At 43.9% G+C, this 24187-nt stretch overlaps 1 protein-coding gene across 3 annotated transcripts in view; it reads right to left on the bottom strand.

Annotated features, from left to right (window-relative positions):
- The window catches only part of LOC101169686 (sodium-coupled neutral amino acid transporter 3), a 74839-nt gene that overhangs the window by 3218 nt on the left and 47434 nt on the right, over positions 1-24187 (bottom strand). For all 3 annotated transcript variants that reach the window (XM_023954726.2, XM_023954727.2, XM_078946869.1), the window contains 8 exons: positions 9620-9702; positions 7763-7821; positions 7296-7442; positions 6533-6612; positions 6088-6188; positions 2407-2531; positions 2184-2328; positions 352-455 (listed from right to left, as the gene is read on the bottom strand). In XM_023954726.2, coding sequence (XP_023810494.1) covers positions 352-455; positions 2184-2328; positions 2407-2531; positions 6088-6188; positions 6533-6612; positions 7296-7442; positions 7763-7821; positions 9620-9702 — 844 coding nt within the window. The remainder of the gene's footprint in view (positions 1-351; positions 456-2183; positions 2329-2406; positions 2532-6087; positions 6189-6532; positions 6613-7295; positions 7443-7762; positions 7822-9619; positions 9703-24187) is intronic.

Genomic DNA, 24187 nt, shown 5'->3' with positions numbered 1-24187 from the left:
TGCATGTTAGCAGTGACCAAATGTCAGCAACAAGCCAAGGAGCTTCCAGTGTCCTTTGCTGGAAATCCAGTGCAGACACATTTTCTTCTGTTCTATTCTGTTTTATTTATTCTGTTTATTGGGTGTTGATACAGTACAGTAAGGTTTGGACCCACCTTCCCATTCATTTGAATGAGAAGGTGGGTCCAAACCTTTGGTCTGTTCTGTACTTTACTTTTCTTCACCCATTGTAAGTAAATCTTCTGTTCTTATTATTATTCATGTTGCAATGAATTTCAAAAAATAAGGTTCTTCAAATTCGGCGTATTCATTTATAAAAATGGATTTGTGGTTTAGTGAAACACTGCTCACCAGGATTTTGGGAACAGACCGCAGGGGCTCCTCTTCTTTGGGTACAATGCGGATGTAGAAGATGGCAGGAAATATAAAGATGAGACAGGGGGCAGATGTGGCACCTGAAAAGTACATCGAAGACACGAAATTGTGATAAAACGGTTTGTTTGTTTTTAAAATCCTTCCTGTTTACAACTTTTGGTTTTTTGTAAACCATTGCAAATATTTATTTCCACAAAAGCAGATTGTTTGCAGCGTTGTTCTTCTGTTTTTTCCTAAATATCTTTACCCAACCTATAGTTGTTGTTGTTTTTTTTTAAGAAAGATAAGCCAGTTCTGGCAGTGTTTATGTGTTCACATCTTCTAATCCTGCTGTTTTCCTATTTGGAGTCACAGAAGCCCACCCAGCTACTGTTAAGTGTTGGGCAGGGTACACACAGGACAGTTGGTCAGGCCGTTGCTGGGCCACACCAACACTAACCACGACACACCTCCAGACACTTTCAGGGTTACCGCTTAACCTGGGAAGCACGTTTTTTGCTTTGTGGGAGGAAACCGGAGTGCCCAGAGAAAACTCACACATGCATGAGGAGAACATGCAAACTCCACACAGAAAGGACCCAGCTGGGATTTGAACCACGGCCTTCTTACTGTGAGGTGAGAGTGTTAACCACTACACCACTGTACAATCTCTCATGAATGTTTTTGCATTAAAAGAAGTCTCTCTTATAGAAATTTTAAATACTAGATTTTATTTATCAGCATCTAGCCTCCTCATGGGTCTGGCCTTGTCGTGACAAGGAGGTTTGTGTAAACCGATCACCCAGGGAACGACATCGTCTGGAGCTCGCTCCTGGTAAGGTCACCCATGGGGGGTCAGTCACCTGGCGAGGTTTCAGACAAACATAGACCCGCAGCTTGTCGGAACGCTTTAAGGTGGCAGGCAGCCCCACTATCCGACTATCCTGCAGAGGGCCAACAACCCACCCAGGACAGACGTCATTGCTACAAAACCGACCGGTAAACAAAGCCGGGCTGCCCATTATGGTAACAGACCCCAGCTTATACTGCTTGACAGCATCAGGGCTGTCAAGCATAAAGTGGGCAAATGAAGTAGAGTGATCCGAAGGGCTGAGAAAAGACGAAAAGGCAAAGAGAAAGCAAGACATTTGTTGCCAAACTTACAGAAGTGCTGGAAGACAGATAAAATGGGGAAAAACTAGAACAGAATCAAATGTTTCTTTTGTCCTCTTTAGTAAAACCTGACAAACTAAAGAAAAGACAGAAAATGGACATTTATTTATTCTAGGAAGTGAGGGATTAACAAATCAGTGCATCTAATAAATTTTATATTTTTCCAAGTAAAAATCATGTAGATAATATAAAATACATGTCTGTAGCATTTAAATTGGATTTCAGTTTTTAAATTCATTTCAAAACATTTGGATTCCTGTCATTGACGTAGTCTGAAGTGAACCAGTAAGGAAGTTATTTGACGTGTTATCCAATAGGTAAGGGTTTTAAAAATAATAACAATACAACTGCTGCAGAGGGCCCCCTGTTCTTATTCGCCTGGGGCCCCCAAACTGCTCAATCCGCCACTAGTCGCCTGTATATAAGACAACCTGGTGATTATTCCTAAATGCATTAAATACATGAGTTCATGTTGATTTGGACAGTTTTTTTGAAACACCAAGAGTTTCTTGGTGTCTGTTTCCCTACAAGCCGACTACATTAGCCATCCGTCCATCTGCAGTCACTCCTCCAATCATCCACATGTTTTAATTGTCTAGTTTGTGTTAGTGTTAGTGTTGATGTTGGATGTAGTGACTTTGCTGTTTTTGTCTCACCAATGACCCCAAAAATGCCCAGGATGTTGGGAGCAAAAATAACTAAAAGGTTGATGAACGTGAGAAGACTGAAGGCGATGGCGATGTGGCGAGGCCAGTTGAAGGTTTTGTTGGGAAACATCATCTGCTGGATCGCTCTCCGTACCTGATTACAATCAAAAGTACAATGAATAGTTAATTGCGTTCCTGAAAATGTTTGTCATTGATAAAGTGTTGAACTTACTGGGAAGAGCACGATCGGTACTGTTAGTGTAACTGCAGTGAGCACAGCCACACGTACGCAGAGAATCAGATTGTCATAGGGGTCAATGCGGCTGTAGGTGTGAAGCAGCTCCGCCTCCACTTCACCTGGAAACCATCAATACAGAAATGACAGAAACTTTTAGAAAAAGAAAAAAAGGGTAGTAATAAAAAAATCTAATTTTTAACAACATGCTTCTCAAGAATCCAACTCATTTGTATTCACAATTATGCCACTAGAGGACACTGATGTGTTTCTGGATGCAGATTTGCAGGCTTCACCTCAGTCATGTTGGTGTACTCTCTGAGGTTAAAAAAAGGGATTTTCAGAACTACCCTGTTGACCTTACGACTTATGTCTCTTACCCTCAAAATTCTGTGCTACTTTCCTAAAAAGGCTTGTTGGCCCTAATATAATTATTGCTTTTCAATGTTTGAGCACAGTCAAACTGACTATTAGTTATGTAATGACACAAACAGCAAATATGTAAGGAAAAACTGCAGTCTTTACAACTTTCAAGATCTTTTAATGACATTTCTCTCTTAGGACACACATCCTTAATGTTTGTTTAGAAGACAATCAGCCATCAAAATAGACGTGTTATGTTACAGAATTTATTTAACAATTTATTTAACATTTTGGTTTATGCTTATGCGTTCTATTCTGTATCCCTACTTTTCTGCCATCTTTCACAATGAGAGAGGCTGTGATGGGTGAATTATTACGGCCTTATTTTTCTTATCTCACTTTTAGCTTATATTTTCCTCAAAGTGAACAGTGTTCAAGAACACGCAAAATGCCAAATTTTCAACCAAGTATAGCCTATGATCTTCACACTGGACAAGCAGGGAGGGGCTTCTTCTTTTTCTAATGTTTACTAGTGCATGTTAGCTATGACAGTAGTCCCCAACGTTTTTAGGCCGCTGACCAGTTTAATGTCAGACAAAATTATCAGGGACCGGTCCAAACGGGGCCAAAGTTGGCGTCTAATATGTGTTTGCTTCCAGTTTCTATAAAAACCTATTTTTAACATTAAAATGCTACTACAAGAAATAAAGCTAAAAAAAAAATCAGAAAAGATGAATAGATTTTTTTTTACAGATGACAAGGATTCATTCTGTGAAGGAAAATTGTTATTTTGTGGAAGTTGTTTCTGATTTTTAAAAATTCAATAAAAGCGACATTACATGGTTTTTTTTTGTTTCCATCATAACATTGAGAACTCAACCCAGTCCCAGATCATCTTTCAGAGCAAAAAGGTTTTTTTAACAGCTGCCTGCCTAATTCACTCTTAATGTCTCTTTTACAAGTTTCCTCAGAACAGAAACATCTTCAGCAGGTCGGTAACTTTATTGGATTGAATCTGCATTCTCTGTCAAATGTTTGAGGCTGGTTTAAACTTAGACTTTGTGATGAAGATGAAGACGTCAAAGTGGATGCTAACAACCGAATGCTAGCTTTAGCCGTGGCCGACTTTTAAGATGTTGAGGATAAATAAAGTCAAATAAAATGATACAAGCATTGTAAAGATGGTATATTCTAAATATAATGATAAATGTGAATCCACTGTATCTGCATCTTTATTATCTGCGTGTGTGAAACATTCGAGAAACAGTCGCCGCGTATCAGGCAGCGACTTCTGGTAAGAACAAATGTCTCGATAAATTTTTATTTAGAGGAAAACTGTAGGTTTTGTATGTAGATAGCAGCTTTATTTTTCGAAAGCTCTTCTTCTTCGGTTTCTTCACTGACTCTTTTCTCCCCAAAAAAACTTTCCAAATACGTATATTTGTTTGTTGTCTATTTGCTTTTTAGCTTTGGGATTTTAGCTTAGCAACGCCTCAAGACGGACGGTTGTGGTGAACAAAATCCGGTAGTTTTCCAAAATAAAACTTCCTTTACAATCAGTAAATGAAGAAAATGGAAATAATCAAAGTTAACGCACTTTTTTTCTGTCTGCGGCCCAATACCATGTGGCCAACGGACCGGTGCCGGTCCGTGGCCCGGGGATGTGGACCACTGCGCTATGCAGTGATTGTTGTGCCATTATTACAAGCGCAACACTCACTGTTTGAGCGTAAAACTTTAAAAATTTTGTGTACTCAAAAAATTCTTTTGCACGGAGCCAGTGACCTGTCATGAGTAAAAAAAGAAAAATGAGTTCCCACGAAATAATAATTCACAGGATAAGTCATTCATAAACACGGATGTGAGCAATACTTGCATTTACAACAGATACCTTCAAATTTTTGTCCGTGTATAACTAATGTGCATGGAAGACACGGAGGATGTCTAGAGATCGGATTTATTTATTTTAAAAAGCTCCTCAAACGCATCAGTAATCACGTCTCCATATCTGGGTTCATTCACATCCCGGTACGCTCGCCGTCTCGCCGCAAAAGCCGCTACATCCGTGTCTCTGTGACACACATGAATTTAAGGGGGGAAAAATCAAAACAAGAATCAAACTAGTGGATCTATTTGTTCTTGTCCCAATGCAAATAAGAAAAATATCATAAGATTTAGGATGCCCGAGCTTGCTGCTTCACCATACCACAGCGGCTCTCTGTGTGCCGGCCAGCCAGCTTCCCAGATGCCGGCATGATGAGCAAACGAGCTCCGGCCGGCCGCGGAGGGAGCTTTTCCCGGCCGGGCATAGCTCGCCCACGCAGCTTGTCTGCTTGTCAAGCCGGCAGACGGAGAGCCGCTGCGGTATGGGGTGTTGTACTTTAGGGTTGAACAGCAATAATATAATTCAGAACGTGCCTAGGTAACTTGTCTTTTATTAACACACTCGTTGGCAGTCACTTTACACCGGAAGGCCACATGCTTCGGACGTATCCGATCATGCATCACACATATCCCATAATGCATCTCGACCAATCAACGTGTCACTGTAACTGGTGTGCATTCAAATACAACAGGATAAATGTATATCAGAATATTACATGGGGAAGCAGCAAGCCATCCGTGTTTATGAATGACTTATCACGTGAATTATCATTTCATTGGAAACAATTAATTATTTTGTGGGAACGTATTATTTAACCTTGGTTCAAGCACAGAAGAGAGAGAATTTCTCCCCAGTAAAAATTGCTTCGATTGCACAGATTTTTAAGTTTCAAGAGTCAATATTTGTCCGTCTGTACTTTGTATTTTTTTCATAATCATTTTAAATTTTCTCCCGTTTAATCCAAAACTCGGGTCGCGGAGGGCGGGGCTAATCTCCGCGATTTGAAGCCTTCTGTTCACATTGATGATTAAAATTATTATTTGACAGTACAGTACAGTTATTTGTTGAAAAAAAGTTTCTAAAGTACTTTTATTGGTACTGTTTATTTGTGAAAAAAACGCTGGAGCCTGTAAAATGGTTTGCTCTTTCTTTTCAATGTATAATAAAGGATTTAATTGTATAATAATAAAAAAAAAAATAGAGGTTTCTACTTCACAGATTTTCCCTATCACGGGTTCTTTTTGGAACGTAACCCCCACGAAAAACAAGGGCTTACTGTACCATCATATAGTAAACAGGTAAGCCATGGAATCCGCAGCTTTCTGACTAAAAAAGCATGACTTACAAGAACCAAAACAAGACACGTGAGCACAGAAAGCGATACACAATGAAGGCTATCCTATCAGTAATAGCAGGAGAACAGGCCTCACCATAGAATGTCAAGTATCCAAAAAGAGCAGCCAGGAAGTACATGATGTACATGACCGCAATGGAGATGTTGGCCACATGCTGCATCTTTTTCTTATTGGGACTGAAATCAGAGCATAATGTTTTTGATGTTAGAAGCTCACAAACAGAAGATCAGGGTCACAGCAAAGTTCCTACAAACAGTCCGTCAACTTCTGCTTTATTCACAGGTTAAACCAAGATTCAGAGTCAAAATGAATCTTAAGCATCAGTGGCTCAGAGCTACTCAATACGTTTGAGTTAACAACATGCTACCACATGCAGAAATTAATCAAAAGTGAAAGCCGTGCGAGTGACCGGGTGTGATCAGCCAAGCGTAAGCAGACCCGAACTCTTCCTTCTGTTTTCTGCAGGTGATTTGGTTTCCAAAGCAAGAGCTAGCACAGGTTTTCCATCATTAAAACATACTTGCGCAACTCTGTGTAGATGGGCAGGACCTCAGGGTGGCACACAAAGGCGAACGCCAGGATGGGGATGGTGTAGGCCGTCTGAAAATGAACCCCAACAGGTCACCATAGATACAGCAGCGCCATCCCAGACGTCCTACCACCAACCTCGCGCTATACTGCCCATTACTCCCTCGGGCACATCACAGAGGGCTAATTGTTTCACTGTGATTAACTAGGACCTGGCAGCAGACCAGATTTAGACTATTTAAGAATGCCTTGCTTGTAAAGCTGTTGAGCAGCCAAGATTGCTTCTATTGGCCTAGTAAGAAAAGTACAACTTGAAGGGATTCAAGCCAGACAGGATTCTTCAAAGACCTGGAAACACGAGTAAGGGTCAGAAACACACACATTTCTGCTAAAATCCATTGGTCCAGGTGAATCCAGTTGAATTCAGAAAACAGGGGGCTTCATGGAAAAGGTCACCAATGATTATTTGTCTCCATACAAGACCAATTTAAATGCACAGCTCTGCAACTTGGGGGTCAAGGTCACTTTTACACTCATCTTTGATCCACAGACTCATCACAGAGCTCTTTAGCTTGATAAAGTGTCTGATCTGCTCTTCAGTGAGTCAAACCAAGATTCTCATGCTCGGGTTGTAGGGGGGGGGGCACACTGCCAACATGCTGAGTGATGACTACAACATAAGTGGGAGGCTGTCAGTGGAAATAGCAGTGCAGGCTGACTTGCAGATTAACTGTAAGCGACATGCGTGAACCTACTTGGGAGTTGAGGTTTGCCATCTTGGGAATACAGGAGGGGTCGATCTCCCCGCCAGAGTCAATGGCACTCACGTTCATCTCACTGGCGGTGCTGTTAAATGCAAAGTCCACAAAGGGACAGGGGATATTGAACTTCTTGTAGATGACCTGTCCGGTGGAGAGATGAGAGGCGTTACACCAAAACAATGGCAGTGAGACGGTTTATATGCAGACGGGCAGAAAATGTGTCACGTGTAGAGCCAGACAAAAAAAAGTGAGAGAGAGCGACAAGTGGATTACGTAGCAAAAACTAGGTCAGAAAAAGAGATCCAGCTCAGCTTTGAACTGCATCGCTCCATGGCAAACAGGAGAGAGTGAGGAATACTAAAGAGATGGTGGAAGGTCCCAGTGCATCCAAATATGCTGTTGGCAAACAGATGGCAGACAGTAAGGAACACATGTGTCACTTACATATAAGTGATACTTACAGAAACAAGAAAGAAAACCATGCAGCTGAGGGAAAAGCCACTGGTGTATCCCAGATATCCTGAAATATAGACTCTCAATTAGCATTGTGTCTCAACATGTGGATATCACTTCAGTATTTTTAAGTCAGTTTATATTTTCTCAACAAAGATATACCATGTAATGAGATCGAAAGACGGGGCGGTGGTTAGTCGCACAGCCTCTAGTGAGTCGGCTGCTCTTTCTGCCGCAGCGGGAGACAGACTTTTTTCCAAAGGCCAACCAACGTGTCTGCTTTTCTAATTTTCAACCTGCATTTTTTCCCTTTTTAATTGTATTTTACAGCTCCAAGCTTATACTGAAACATGCAGAGCTTGGATTGAACTGACATTAAATCAAAGAATAAAGCAGACTAACATGTCAGATTTGGTTTGAAGGGTCAACAATGCCATGCATCACTGAGATGTCCTTGCATGTTGTGTCCTTGTCCACCAGCAAGTATTTAATATTCCCTAACCTCCAGAAAGACTTCCTGGTTTAAGCCGTCTGCTGCATGAAGGACTACTTTTGACAAGCAGAGAAAAAGAATTCAAACACAGCAATTCATAAAATGTCCAACTTCAAGCACAGCATTCCTGAGGAGTCGTGGTGGTTAGCAGTGTCACCACACTCAGAGAAAGGTTCCCACTTTGAATTCCCCAGATGAGCTGGAACCCTGGTGACCCTGTGCCCATCACAATATTGAGCTTTACTTCACCTTTCTTCATACTGGCAGAGACCACTTTTCAGGGACCAAAAGTTGGATTTGCAAGTGAATGATGGGGGGAAAAAAACTCCATTTGTCCCCTCACACATGTGAACAAGGTCTCTGGTTCATGCCTGACTCTCATTGCCCTGCACCTGTGTTTTATCAGTTAAATGGCAGTGGGAGCAAACAGGGTCCCTATTTCTCACTGCTGTTAACTGGTTTTTCAGCATCCCATCAGTTCAGCCTCTCAAAGTGATTCTCTTCCTGGTTTTATGCCTGTTAGCATGAACAGTCTCACCAGTCTGCTTGGCTTCGGGGTCATCGTCTAGAGCTGTCTGCTCGGATCCTTTTGTTGACTCTCTTTAGAGCTGAGCTCTTTAGTGTGTTCCTTCCAACACTCTCTGCATAAAGACGGCACAATCTTCTAATCATGCTCATTCTTTTCTCCTGGTTTGAGCTAGTTTTTACTGAGGCTACATTTCGCTTCTGCAAGTGATTTATCATTAAGGTCGCAGAACATTTGAGGTCAACACATTAGTGAGGTTAAAGAAAGAAAAATCAACTTTTAGGCACCTGTTTTGGGACGGGTTAAACTTTTTTAACTGTTCATCAGGGGCGGAGCTATGGGAATCTTTTAAACAATATTGGTATCATTATTGACAAACATTTATGGTGCGTTAAGTAAACTTTAAGTCAACGTTAAGTCAATGCACAGATGCGATCTGTGCAGTCCTGCAACAGTGGGATGTGATTGTCTCGCGGTGATTTGGGCGTAAGGCGTGATGCCTCCAGAGTTCAAATATTTGAACTTTGGTGACGCGTCAACCAATCAGGTACTCAGCCTTGGGCACATGACTTTTTCGGTGACTCCATCAGGCCCTTTAAAGAATTATTAAATAAATAAAACAGTCTGATAGACATATTTTTGGAACTTTCATTTGTAATGACCTTCCAATCTGTTGCTCTCATGTGCCACCCTCCCAAAGTCTGGAGCCCCCCTCCCCTCTATATAAAATGTTCCAGCTCTGCCACTGCTGTTCATACCAACTCATTCCTGCCGCTGTGACCACTACCTCTGGAAGAAAGACAGAAATGGCATCCTGCTGTTGGAGGTACATAAAAACACACTCACCCAGTTGTTTCATGAGAGCCAGAGGTAATATGACCGCTATAGAAACGATGATGACCAGGTAGTTTCCATTCAGGTACCATTCTCTGCGGAGACAAGCAGATCTTAAAAGTTAGTCCCAAAAACCTCTTCTCAGTCTCATTCCTGTGAAGCAACTGATCAGTTATTTAAATGACTTCCTGCATGTGGAGAAATAAATCTTGCAGCACAACTAACCGTGTGATGCAGGTTACCTTAGTATCAGAGGACTGAATCTTCTTGGGTTTTTTTGTTTTAGAGCCAATCACTCCAAAGAACTGTTAATAAAGCTGGAGCACTGGAGTCTCAGGAAAAAAGCTACAGGGCAAAAAAGATGATACTCTTCTATGAATTAGGTCCTTTAATTATGATCATGCAGTTTTACCCAAAAATTTAAAAAAAAAACAGTTTCATTTGTTTTAACATTGTTTCTGCAGAGCAGCAGGAGTTTATTCCAAATTCACCTCTGAGTTGTGGGCGGGACTCAGAGCAACTCCCCCCTCCCCCCCCCCCCCCCTTCACTCTCTATTCCAGGGCGGAGTGAACAGGGAGCTTGGATCTAAACTGTCAGACTTGATGACCCTGATATTTTTTGCCATTTTTGTTGCACCAGTATTGCTTGGTTAGAGGTGTGAGGGGCTGTAAGCTAGCAGGGGAATGTGTAAAACCATGGATGATGGGGAGTGGGGGCAGTCACGCCCCCAATTCAGAGGTGATCTGTTTCCTTGAAACTATGTCCTAGAAAACGACAAAGATTTTGGGATTTTAACTAAGGACAGCATAATCAATATTAAAAGACAATAGATCAAACGATCGTTGGAGTGGGACTTTAAAGTGATTCTTTTCAGGGACACTAAGTGAAGCACTTTTAAACTGTTTTTATTTGCTGCTCTCCTTTTTTTCTTTTTTAAGATAATGGAGTTTGTGGTCCACTTGTTTTGTGGTTCTTTCGGGTTAACTCTGTCTTTTCTATCAGTTACTGTGTTTGTGTTTTCTTGCTTTAAAGAATTTTATTAACACCTGGTCTCAATTCTAACCCTCACAGGTACTTGCTGTTTCTGGATTGATTTCATATAAAGTCGTTTTCTGCTTTCATTTGGTTGTTGCTGTATTCTTCTTGTGTCGTGTCTTGCGGTGTTGTCTTCGTCTTCTGTTATTTCAGTACATTAAGTTCTTTTTTCCATTTTTTGAAGAAACACTGCACACGTCAGAAAAACTACATCTGCAACCCGACTAAAGCACAACAAACACAAAAACAAGCTCTGTAGTTTTTCTGCTTTGGCTCATTCATGCTTCATAATGCAAAGAAAGGAGAAAAATCTATCTTAAGGTTTTGGGAGAATGCAAAGACCACACTTTAAAATCTCATTTTGTTTTAGAATATTTAAGAGAAACTGAACCAAAACAAAGTGAACCCATTGTTAGTCTACAGCTCCTTTAAAACAGTAAGTGTGATTCATTCCTGTCTCTCACATTTTTTGTTTACAAAGTTAAAATACAAAGATGATGAACCATTAATGAGAGCCTTAGAATCGTGACATTTTCCAAACTGCACTGATATAATCAGCAGATTAGGTTTAGGGTTAGAATTTTAAAGTTTAAGATGAAGATATGTCTGTGAAGACTCTCAGTCATCCAGGTTGATTCCATCGCAGCAGTAGGTTTGAAAGTTGTCATCTGCACTTGGTTTTTAAAGTAGAAAACGTGCCACTTCTCATCCAAAAGGCTGAAATAGCTGGTAAAGTTTAAGATGAAGAGCATTCCGACCTTCAACAAATCAGATTGAAAGGTCAGTGAGAGAACATGAATAGAGGCTGTGAGATTCCCACAGTGCAGTTTGGTAACAACACTGTTTGGATGAGATGTCACAGCGATAAACTAGTTTTTCGTTTAAAATAAGCACTGATTGTTAGCTATGGCCCACAGCAGGCTGAAAAACACACACCACAATATATCACTTCTATTGAGCTAAAAATCATTCATGCAAACAGCAGCAGTTGTCAATATTTTCCTTTGAAGTTGGATCCTAAAGTTTAATCCTCACTGATGACTGGAATGGATGTGAAGATTTCCATGATGTTTATTGGTGTATGTGCATGCAGCTGTTAGTCTAAATCGGGTCGGCACCCCACGGCTCAGGAGCCGCATGCAGCTCTTTAGCGCTGCCCTAGTGGCTCCCTAGAGCATTTTCAAAAGTGTTTGAAAATGTAAAAAGCTGGGGGAGAGAAATATATTTTTTGTTTTGATATGGTTTCTGTAGGAGGAAAAACAAGACACAAACATTCTTAACGTTTTCCAATGCTGTAAGAATGTGTAGAATAAATATTGTAACGCCCGGCAAGTGCACCACTTACAGCGGACGAAACGCCAATCTTTCAAATAAGTTGAGCTGTCAATCAACTGGCTGGGCTAGAGCAGTGTTTTTCAACCTTTTTTGAGCCACGGCACACTTTAACCTTGACAAAAATCCCGCGGCACACCAGCATCCAAAAAAAAAAAAAAAAAAGAAATTCATGGTCTGTATTGATCGACAGCCCCCCCCCCCCCCCCGCCCCCCCCCGCCCGCAATCTCACGTGCATTTTTGTGATAATTGTGGCCGGAAAAGCAGTAAGCTGCGGCTGTTTTTTCTAAGAGATGAAATGAAAGTTAAATTAGAAAATTTAGAAACTGTTTGTTTGTTGTGGTTTCAAGGCGTTTCGCGTTTATTTTTCGAATCCTCAAAATAAAAATGACATAAAAAATCAGTTTTCTTTATTACATTTCTTTAATTTTATCAAAGCAATGAAACATAATTCATTGATATTATAATGAAGTTAAACTTCCACAACAGAGCAGTCACGTGACGCGTCGTTCCCCGCAGAATGCACTGCAGGTCAAATAAACATTTAATCGTTAATGCACATTATGTATTTGTAGCAACTTGGTCATTTTGATAGTAGGCTAATATAGCTAATATAGGTACATATTGCATGTGTTGCCTTTATTATAAGGCTTAAATAGGGCTTTTGATGTTTTGCGATTCCAGACATTTTTGGGTTTTTTTTGTCCAAAATGGCTCTTTCAACATTTTGGGTTGCAAAACCTTCCTCTGATTTGTGAAAATGTGAAATAGAGTCCACCTCAGACCAGGTCCTGTTCAAAAACTGCTGTGTGAAATAGTATCATTTTATGCAATATAAGGATAATAGAGACAAGGGAAGGACAACTTAAAGCAAAACACCAAAACAGGAACTTTAAAGTAAATCAGAAAACAAACCAAGAAAAAACTAAACAAAAAAACAAAGCTTAAGTCTGGGGCGCATGCAGTATCCAATAAAAATAGAAAAATGTTAAGGAATTAAAAATAATATTTCCCCCATAATTTCAGGAACAGGACCTGGGGCCTCATTTATAAAACTTTGCGTAGGATTTGCGTCAGAAGTGGCGTACGGATGAAACATAGGACGTGCGTACGCACAGAAATATTCGGATTTATTAAACCGTGCGCACGCACATCCTACGCATCTTTCCCTTTATAAATCACAACCGATTCTAAATGCAGCGCAGCTTTTGCGGTTACATGACACGCCCATAGTTGCCCATAAATAGTCCGTGAAACGCCCACAAATTAATATTCATGGCTTATTAAATCATGGCAAACACAGAGAGGAAATCAAAAAAACGTAACTTCACTCAATGTGAAGTAGAAGTTATCGTTGGCGAGGTGGAAAAGAGGAGAAAAGTGTTGTTTGGAGGGCACAGTGTGGGCATTACTAATGCCAAAAAGGCACGTGAGTGGCAAACGGTGGCAGACGCTGTAAATGCTGTAGCTTCACAACCTCGGACGTGGCCGAAATAAAAAAGAAATGAAAGAAATGATCGGACATCAAAGTCGAGGCAAAAAAACGTCTAACGCTATATCGGCAGAGTGTGTCCGCCACGTGGGAGGGTGGGGTGGGGGGGACCGGAGCTGACCCCTCTTGATGAGAAACTGGCCGCTATTATTGGGGAATCCCTATTAAGTCCCCCTTATCGGCGTCCTCCTCCGCCTCAGTCCCCTGACTGAGACGGAGGAGGACGCCGACGCGCCAGGGTCAGGGTGACACAGGTAAGAGAAATAATTCAAATGAATGCAGTCAAGTCACATGTATGCAGGCTACACAATTACAGATTATTAATATAGAACAATTTTATTTTAGTTGCTGGGTGTTCCAGCGGGGCCAGTGGTTACGATGCTGCAGCTGAGCAGCCGTCTGGCCCCAGCGTCTCCACGGCACGCGGCTCTCAACCCTCCAGCAGTGGACGTTTCCTCACCGATGCAGTCCTTGAAATGCAGAGGGAAGTCAGTAGTTCAATCAGAGAGGTGGTCAAGGAGTTGCAACGTACGCAAACGTTGCAACGTACGCAACGTTTATAAATGAGGCCCCTGGGGCCTCATTTATAAACGTACGCACAAAAACGGGTGAAATGAGAGTGAAACAAAAACGGGTGAAACAAAAACGGGTGAAATGAGAAACGGCGACACCGTCGGCAGATGGAAGAAACACGTGAAAGTGACAGTGTGTGCCAAATCGTGCCGGCATGTGTTGTGCTACACAATGTGGCACAGCTTAAAAACGTACGCACAAAAGAAGGCGTACGCCACTCTCTACGCAATAGTTGAGATTTATAAAAAGCAAACTTGACGGGAAAATGTGCGGTCCTTCACGCAAGCTCTGACCCAGGCGTACGCACAAAAACGGGTGAAATGAGAAACGGCGACACCGTCGGCAGATGGAAGAAACACGTGAAAGTGACAGTGTGTGCCAAATCGTGCCGGCATGTGTTGTGCTACACAATGTGGCACAGCTTAAAAACGTGCCTCTACCCCCTGGCGCTGATTGCTGTGTTGGCCCCGACCCTGAACCCCATCCCCACGCATTTGAGCCATTTGCTGCTGCTGTGCGCCAGCGTTTGGAAGTGATGCGTCACTTATAAAGAAAAAGAGGTGTGGAAAATATTATTTATTTAAGAATTCCCTCATCGTGCAGTTTATTTCAGTCAGGGCAATCTTGATTTCGCCCAACTCCTTGGCCACCTCTCTGATTGAACTACTGACTTCCCTCTGCATTTCAAGGACTGCATCGGTGAGGACGCGCCCACTGCTGGAGGGTTGAGAGCCGCGTGCCGTGGAGACGCTGGGGCCAGACGGCTGCTCAGCTGCAGCATCGTAACCACTGGCCCCGCTGGAACACCCAGCAACTAAAATAAAATTGTTCTATATTAATAATCTGTAATTGTGTAGCCTGCATACATGTGACTTGACTGCATTCATTTGAATTATTTCTCTTACCTGTGTCACCCTGACCCTGGCGCGTCGGCGTCCTCCTCCGTCTCAGTCAGGGGACTGAGGCGGAGGAGGACGCCGATAAGGGGGACTTAATAGGGATTCCCCAATAATAGCGGCCAGTTTCTCATCAAGAGGGGTCAGCTCCGGTCCCCCCCACCCCACCCTCCCACGTGGCGGACACACTCTGCCGATATAGCGTTAGACGTTTTTTTGCCTCGACTTTGATGTCCGATCATTTCTTTCATTTCTTTTTTATTTCGGCCACGTCCGAGGTTGTGAAGCTACAGCATTTACAGCGTCTGCCACCGTTTGCCACTCACGTGCCTTTTTGGCATTAGTAATGCCCACACTGTGCCCTCCAAACAACACTTTTCTCCTCTTTTCCACCTCGCCAACGATAACTTCTACTTCACATTGAGTGAAGTTACGTTTTTTTGATTTCCTCTCTGTGTTTGCCATGATTTAATAAGCCATGAATATTAATTTGTGGGCGTTTCACGGACTATTTATGGGCAACTATGGGCGTGTCATGTAACCGCTAAAGCTGCGCTGCATTTAGAATCGGTTGTGATTTATAAAGGGAAAGATGCGTAGGATGTGCGTGCGCACGGTTTAATAAATCCGAATATTTCTGTGCGTACGCACGTCCTATGTTTCATCCGTACGCCACTTCTGACGCAAATCCTACGCAAAGTTTTATAAATGAGGCCCCTGGTCTGAGGTGGACTCAGAGGAAGGTTTTACAAATCAGAAACTGTGTTTAATGTGTTCTTTAAATTATAATTTAATCCAGGTTTGAGCAGTCAAGGTCCAGCGGTTTTTGAACAGGACCCGGTTTTAGGTGATCTTAGTGCGAAAAATGCAGCGAAACGTTCCTCTAGTGCCCTCGCGAATCGGAAGCCAACTTCAGCGTCATTGTCCGCCGGCTAATTGCTTGAATGAAACGTCAATGCGACAGTGACAACAAATGGCTATGGAACAGGCTTGTTGAGATAAAAACCAATGGAGCACCATCAATGACAGGGAGGACTGGTGTGGAGGAGGCCATTGCGCTGCACTGCATTATCCATCAGCTGCAAATGCCTGAAGTTTGACAATGTGATGTCTGTTGTTGTGCTCTACTTCACCGAGGTACGTTGGCCCAGCAGGGGAAATGTATTGGAAAGACTTTTTGAGTTGAGAGAAGTGAGAGCCTTCATAGAGAAGGATGGAGTGGCCGTTCCTGTGTTAAGTGATCCCAAATGGCTCATGGACTTTCTTGTGGATATCACACATGAGCTTAATGTACTCAACAAGAAGTTACAAGGCCAGGGGCAACTTACCAATGCTGCCTATGACAACGTGAGAGCATTCTCCACAAAGCTAGTGTTATGGAAAGCCCAGCTCTCTCAGACAAACCTTTGCCATTTCCCAGCATGCAAGGCACTTGCGGATGCAGGCAAACCATTCAGTGGTGAGAAGTATGTTGATGTCATTTTGAAGCTACAGAAGGAATTTGATCACAGATTTGCAGATTTCAAAAGCTTGGGCAATTTTTAAGAGAATTGACCTCCAGTTTCCCTGAGCTTTCCCGAATGTTTGAGCGGACCACGTGCCTTTTTGGGAGCATATGCTTGTGTGAAAAGCTCTTCTCCACCTTGAACTTTAATAAGTCCAAGTACAGGTCCAGACTTAGTGATGATCATCTACAAGCAATACTGAGGGACTCAACTGCTTCCTCCATCAAGCCAAATGTGGCTCGGCAATGTGGAAGGAGGTGCTGCCAGGTCTCTAGCAGCAAGAGAAGCCATGTTCAGAAAAACAGTTCATGTTCTTCAATGTTGCATTCATGTTCAGGACAATTCATGTTCAAAAAAAAGGTTAAAGGTTAAAGAACTGTTAATACAGACATTTGAATCTGAAAGCAGCAGAGGTAGAAGATTGAAGAAACCACATATAGTCGCTAAGAGAAATCAAATTATTATTATTATTTTCATGGATTTATTTTATTTATTTATTAGTGATTAATTTATTTTTTTATTGATTCTTAAATTCTTTATGTATTTTTTAATTGATTCTTAATTTATTTATTTATTTTGTGTTAAAAAATAAAGAGATTTAAGAAGATTGGAATAAAAAAAAAAGAAGCTTTTTTGTGGAAAACCTGATGCGGCCCTGCCTCACCCAGACTCTGCCTCCAGCGGCCCCCAGGTAAATTGCGTTTGAGACCCCTGCTCTAATATCTTTTTCTTAATATCTTCTTTCTAAGCCTAATTCTTTTTTTTATATATGTATATATTTTCTTTATCACAAGTTATTCAAGTAATTAACTGACCAATCCGATGCTTCAATAAAAGCATGTGGGTCTGACATCAAACTGACGTCAGACCTGAATCTGAGGCATTTGATTGACAGATTTTGGGTAGCCAATGGCAGAAGACTTCATCCATGCCATCTGTGAACACCTTTAACTTCTTTTTTTGCAACTCTTTTAAAAGCGTAAAATCCTAATTCTCCCGAGTCGCATTATTGAGCGTTTACAGCGAAAGTGGAAAACAGTCTGTGTTTCCATCACACAAAGGTGCAAAAATGTATCGAGTAAAAACACAATTTCACTGTTTCCATTAAATCATAATTATGCAAATAAACACAAACCAACTCACCTGGTAAGTCATTCAAAAACACGGATGTGAACAATACTTTGATTTACAACAGATAGATTCAAATTACAACACATGGAAAACACTGGCTGTTTGGAATTAGATTCCAGATTTACTTCTTTTAAAAAGCATGAAATCATTCAGTCTGTCCCGGTTTTAGCTCCACTCCTGCTGCAAAAATCGCTTATTTCGTTTTTTCCTTTGGCCCCAAAACAAACATGGAGGGTTATGGTGTCAAAACAATCAGTGAGTTAAATTTAAGGTTGATTGTCTTAACTTTAGCTTCTAAATGATAGCAATGCAACTCAAAGCATCTTCAGATTTTTTTTCTTTCATTAAACCATTTTTGGTACATTATAAATAATAATAATAAATAATTGATACTTTATTTATCCCACAATGGGGAAATCGTTCTCCAAATTTGACCCATCCCCGGGGGGAGCCGTGAGCTGCAGCTGAACCGCGCTTGGGAGGCAGTAGCGTTGAGGGTCGTGACCAAGGGCCCTCACTGGGTGATGTTAATTGCTCACCATTGATATGGTAATTTCCCCATTACCAATGTTACCATTGTTCATTCCCCTCCGGGAATTGAACCCAACCGAGTGACCCATTATCAAAAATAATTACAAGTGTTACATCACATTTGTACATACAAAAGAAAAGAAAAAGAAATAGAGCAATATCAGAAGAACAAAAGCAGATCAACCTCTACTGGTCCGGAAATTAAAGTGAAGCCATCCTTTGATACATCTTGTCATGATCAGAACACGAAGCGGACCCAGAAGGAAAAACAGGTGAATGGTTGGTAAGTAGGATTTATTTTACTGATCCAGACAGGGCAGTGAGCAGACGTGATATTAGATGTGGAGGGTAGCTGGTGTAACTGACGAGGAGCGTGGCATAGGCTCTTGAGGGAGGCGAGGCTGGAGCTCTTGACGAGTGGCGTGGCTGGAGTTCTTGAGGAGGCTGAGACTGTGGATCTTGAGACAGGAAGGCGTCAGCCTGGAGATAGAGACAGCCGCTGCTCTAGGTGGTGTTGATTCAGGACTCTCGTGGCTTGAGATTAACCATCAGGTTTAACGGACTGGCGATGAATGCTGGAGCTGGGTCTCCTTATGAAGAGCAGAGGCTTGATGAGAAGATAAGTTGCAGCTGAGAGTCAGGAGCAGAGCAGAGCTGGGAGGGGGAGGAGTCAGGCCGAGGCACCATGACAGAACCCCCCCCTCAACGACCGCCTCCAGGCGGTCCCGGACGCCGATCAGGGTGGGCACGATAGAAGTCCGTGATGAGGGAAGGGTCGAGGATGAGGGAACGGGAGACCCAGGAGCGTTCCTCGGGACCGTACCCTTCCCAATCCACCAGATACTGGTGACCACGGCCACGACGACGAACATCCAAGATGCGAGACACATCGAACGCCGGAGCACCACCGATGATACGGGCGGGCGGAGGGGAGACGGATGGCGGGCACAACGGGCTGTCCAGAACAGGCTTAAGATGAGAAACATGGAACGTGGGGTGTACCTTGAGGGCCGGAGGGAGGCGAAGACGGACGCAGGAAGGATTGATGATGCGGTCGATGACGTAAGGACCGATAAATCTGGGAGCCAGCTTGCGAGAAGTAGCCTGTAGAGGAATGTTTTTAGAGGAAAGCCACACCTTCTGTCCAACCTGATACGTGGGCCCCACAACCCTGTGGCGATTGGCAGCACGGCAGTTGCTCTCCTTAGTTCGAAGTAGAGCAGCCCTGGTCTGGGTCCACACGCGTTGGCAGCGCTGGAGATGGTGTTGCACCGAGGGCACTGCCAAATCCAGCTCTTGAGAAGGGAATAGAGGCGGAGAGTAACCAAGAGAGGCTTCAAAAGGGGAGATCCCCGTGGCAGATGAAGTGTGGGAGTTATGTGCATATTCAATCCAAACTAGATACTTGGCCCAGTCAGCAGGGTTCTGAGCTGCCAGGCAGCGAAGAGCCGCCTCAAGCTCCTGATTTGCCCGTTCTGCTTGGCCATTAGATTGGGGGTGGTAACCGGAGGAAAGGCTGGCAGTGGCGCCCAGAGCTGAACAGAAAGCCTTCCATACTTGGGATACGAACTGAGGGCCCCTGTCGGAGACGATGTCGGCGGGTATCCCATGGTGACGAAAAACATGGTGGACTAGGATGTCAGCGGTCTCGGTGGCAGTAGGTAGCTGGGGAAGTGGCACAAACTGAGCCGCTTTTGAGAACCGATCGATGATAGTAAAAATAACTGTATTGCCTAGAGAGGGGGGCAAACCATTAAACAAAATCCACAGCAATGTGGGACCAGGGTCTGTGAGGAGTGGGCAATGGGTGAAGTAGGCCTGAAGGAGGAGAGTTAGATGATTTGGACCTAGCACAAGTGGTGCAAGCGGCAACGTACTCACGCACATCCCTCTCCATGGTGGGCCAGCAGAATCTTTTCCGGATTATATTGAGTGTGCGGAAAACCCCTCCATGGCAGGCGATACGAGAGTTGTGACCCCATGAGAGAACGTCGGATCTGAGAGAGGTGGGAACGTAGAGGACACCGTCAGGACAGGGATCATGGTTAGGCTCCTCACCTTGGGCTTTCTTGACGCGGTTCTCAATGTCCCAAATGAGATTCCCCACGATGCAGGTAGGAGGGATGATCATGGTAGCAGCAGAGGCGTTGTCAGGGCTGAATTTCCGGGAAAGTGCGTCAGGTTTGGTGTTTCGGCTGCCTGGTCTGTAAGTAATGGTAAAATCGAACCTGTCAAAGAATAGACACCACCGAGCTTGACGAGAATTTAACCTCTTGGCAGATCTTAAGTAGGCCAGGTTTTTGTGATCGGTCCACACAATGAAAGGTTGGCTAGCTCCCTCCAGCCAATGACGCCACTCCTCCAGCGCCAACTTTATTGCCAGCAGCTCGCGGTTTCCTACGTCATAGTTACGTTCTGCTGGAGGAAGTTTCCGGGAGAAGAAGGCGCAGGGTTTGAGTTTTCCTGAAGTGTTTTCTCTTTGTGAGAGAACCGCACCAACACCAGTGTCCGAAGCATCAACCTCAACAATAAATTGTCTTGAGGGGTCAGGTTGGATGAGAATAGGAGCCGTGACAAACAGAGACTTGAGAGAGTCAAAAGCGGTCTGGGCCTCAGAACTCCATTTATAGGGCTTGGAGATGGAAGTTAATTGAGTGAGGGGTGCCGCAATGCTGCTGTAGTTTCTTATGAATCTGCGATAAAAGTTGGCAAAACCCAGAAATTGTTGTAACTTTTTGCGGGTTTCAGGAGGTTCCCACTGAGAGACCGCTTCGAGTTTAGCTGGGTCTGGACGGATACTGCCTGACTCAAGAATATACCCGAGGAACTGGATAGAGGAGGCATGGAACTGACATTTCTCAGCCTTAACAAAAAGCTGGTTTTCAAGGAGTCGGGAAAGGACTTTGCGAACGTGGTTTTCATGCTGTATGGGGTCCTGAGAGAAAATTAAAATATCATCGAGATAAACGAAGACGAACCGGTTAATGAAATCCCGGAGGACGTCGTTGACGAGCCTCTGGAAAACCGCGAGGGCGTTAGTGAGGCCGAAGGGCATGACCAGGTATTCGTAGTGGCCCAGGGGAGTATTAAATGCGGTTTTCCACTCATCGCCCTCCTTCACGCGGACTAGGTGGTAGGCGTTGCGAAGGTCGAGTTTGGAGAAAATGTGAGCGCCTTGAACGGAGTCGAATACAGAACTAATAAGAGGGAGGGAGTATTTATCTTTGATAGTAATTTGGTTGAGCTCACGATAATCGATACAAGGTCGTAAGGTTTTGTCCTTTTTCTCAACGAAGAAAAAACCTGCACCAACCGGAGAGGAAGACGGGCGAATGTGACCGAACGAAAGTGCCTCATGGATGTAAGACTCCATGGCAGCTTTCTCTGGACCTGATAGGTTGAACAAGTGACCTTTGGGCAAGGTCGCCCCCTGGAGGAGTTCTATGGCGCAATCATAAGGCCTATGAGGTGGCAGGGAATTAGCCTTAGACTTGCTAAAGACCGCTTTGAAATCATGATAACAGGCGGGTACTGACGTGAGGTCAATGTTTTCCGAAATTATGGTGGCAGCGGGCGGCATAGCAGGTATAGCGGACTGGAGGCAGTTAGCAAGACAGAAAGCACTCCAAGTTATAACGCGCTGGTGCACCCAGTCAAACTGGGGATTGTGGGTTTTAAGCCAGGAGTAGCCTAATACTACAGGATTTTGCGGAGCGTGAGTAACAAAAAATTGGATGTACTCGTGGTGATTACCAGACGAAATGAGCTGAAGGGGCTTAGTACGATGGGTGATAAACGAGAGGTGTTGACCCCCCAAACCGGCAGCTTTTATGGGGGTGTCTAAGGGTTCCGTGGGCAACGAGAGGGATTTAACCAGATCAAGATCAATAAGGCTTTGTTCGGCCCCCGAATCAACCAGAGCATGAGTTTCAGTAACAACGGTTCCAAAACATAACTTGACAGGGATGTAAAAAAATCCTTAGAAGTGGGAGCGACAAACTTACCCGCCCGCGGCCTGTCATCTAGCTGGGGGTTCGGGAGTTTAAACGGAGCGGACACTGGGAAACCTGATGGCCGTGATTACCGCAGTAGAAACATAACCCCTCATCTCTACGTTTCTGCCGCTCTTCTGCAGACAGCTTGGAATGGCCGACCTGCATAGGCTCCACTGGGGGTTCGCGTGGTCTGAGTGGAGAAAAATCAGCAAGGTGGACTGGGAACTGAGACAGATTAGCGGATGGCTGTTTACGAGGTAACGAGTTACGTTCATGATTACGTTCTCTGAGACGGGTGTCGGAACGTAAAGCGGCGGAAACTAGCTCTTCAAATGATGAAGCTTCAGGCTGTGAGCACAAAGGATCTTTTATGTTTTCATTTAAGGACTGATAAAAAATACCTCTAAGCGCCGGGTCAGACCATCCAGCCTCCACTACTAGGATCCGGAAATCAATCACATGGTCGCTGACAGATCGATTGCGTTGCTTGAGGCTCAGCAAACGTCTGGTGGCTTCTTCCTGCTTTCTAGGCTGATCAAAAACGAGTCGAAACTCACCAATGAATCTTTCGAAGGGGAGGTGGGAGATGGGATTGGCCGCCAGGAAGGCTTGGGCCCACTGCAGCGCTTTACTCCTGAGGGCATTGACAATGAGCGTAATTTTGCAGTGGTCCGAGTGGTAGAAACGGGGGGCCTGCTGGAAGAGGAGTTGACACTGCAATAAGAAACCCCCGCATGCCTCTACATCACCATGGAATGGCTCAGGCTGTAATCTGTAGTTTTCCGGGGCCGAGGCGGAAACAGAAGCAGTCAGGTCGGTGGGAGACGGAAGTGGGGCTGGAGCTGCGGAGCTGGATTGTTGTCTAGTTAATTCTAACAGGGTCTGTGTCATGCTATCCAGACGCCGAAATAAATCCTGCTGGGCGGAGGCCATTTGGGTCAATGTGTCGGCTTGACGTCCTAGCATGATGCCCTGCTGGTGAACTGCCAGACGGAGTCCTTCTGGGTCAGCTGGGTCGGGGTGATGGCCAGTCTGTTCTGTCATGATCAGAACACGAAGCGGACCCAAGTGCTGGAACCCAGAAGGAAAATCAGGTGAATGGTTGGTAAGTAGGATTTATTTTACTGATCCAGACAGGGCAGTGAGCAGACGTGATATTAGATGTGGAGGGTAGCTGGTGTAACTGACGAGGAGCGTGGCATAGGCTCTTGAGGGAGGCGAGGCTGGAGCTCTTGACGAGTGGCGTGGCTGGAGTTCTTGAGGAGGCTGAGACTGTGGATCTTGAGACAGGAAGGCGTCAGCCTGGAGATAGAGACAGCCACTGCTCTAGGTGGTGTTGATTCAGGACTCTCGTGGCTTGAGATTAACCATCAGGTTTAACGGACTGGCGATGAATGCTGGAGCTGGGTCTCCTTATGAAGAGCAGAGGCTTGATGAGAAGATAGGTTGCAGCTGAGAGTCAGGAGCAGAGCAGAGCTGGGAGGGGGAGGAGTCAGGCCGAGGCACCATGACACATCTTTCCCAATGCAAATGCCTTTTTTTTTTATAGAAAAAGAGTATTACAGAGTGTTCTTAGTTAGACTTAGTCATCCACAGATCTGTTCTCCAAACTCACAAAAATTGTTTACAGGACCCCAAATGTCTTTGAACAATTCCAACTTTCCTTTCCTAATACGTGTAATCCTTTCCAATGGAGAAACTATGAGCATCTGTTAACCGTATGTGTTAACTTGGACGTATACTTTTTTTTAACACGTCAATCATAATTTGTTCGCTTGCATTCTTAGCTTTTAATTTGAAATTTATCTGCAAAGGAATTATCCTTTTACCTGCTAGTCATGTGCAAACTTTATCTAAAGCCGATGGCTTGTTGAAAAAAAAAAAGAAAAAAAATATCCTTAAGATCAGTGGCATCTTGGTAAATGGCAAATGGCGTATACTTGTATAGCGCTTTTCTACCTACAAGGACAAAGCGCTTTTACAGTCACAGACCCATTCACCCAGTCACACACACATTCACACACTGGTGGCCGCTCCGCTGCCAAACACAGGCGCCCGCCTACCACCAGCTGTTTGTCTCAATGACAG

The sequence above is a fragment of the Oryzias latipes genome, chromosome 5 (genome assembly GCF_053564925.1).
Source record: "Oryzias latipes strain Hd-rR chromosome 5, Olatipes_Hd-rR_3.1".
Taxonomy (NCBI): domain Eukaryota; kingdom Metazoa; phylum Chordata; class Actinopteri; order Beloniformes; family Adrianichthyidae; genus Oryzias; species Oryzias latipes.
The sequence above is the reverse complement of the archived record's forward strand: the minus strand, read 5'-3'. Positions and strand labels throughout refer to the sequence as shown.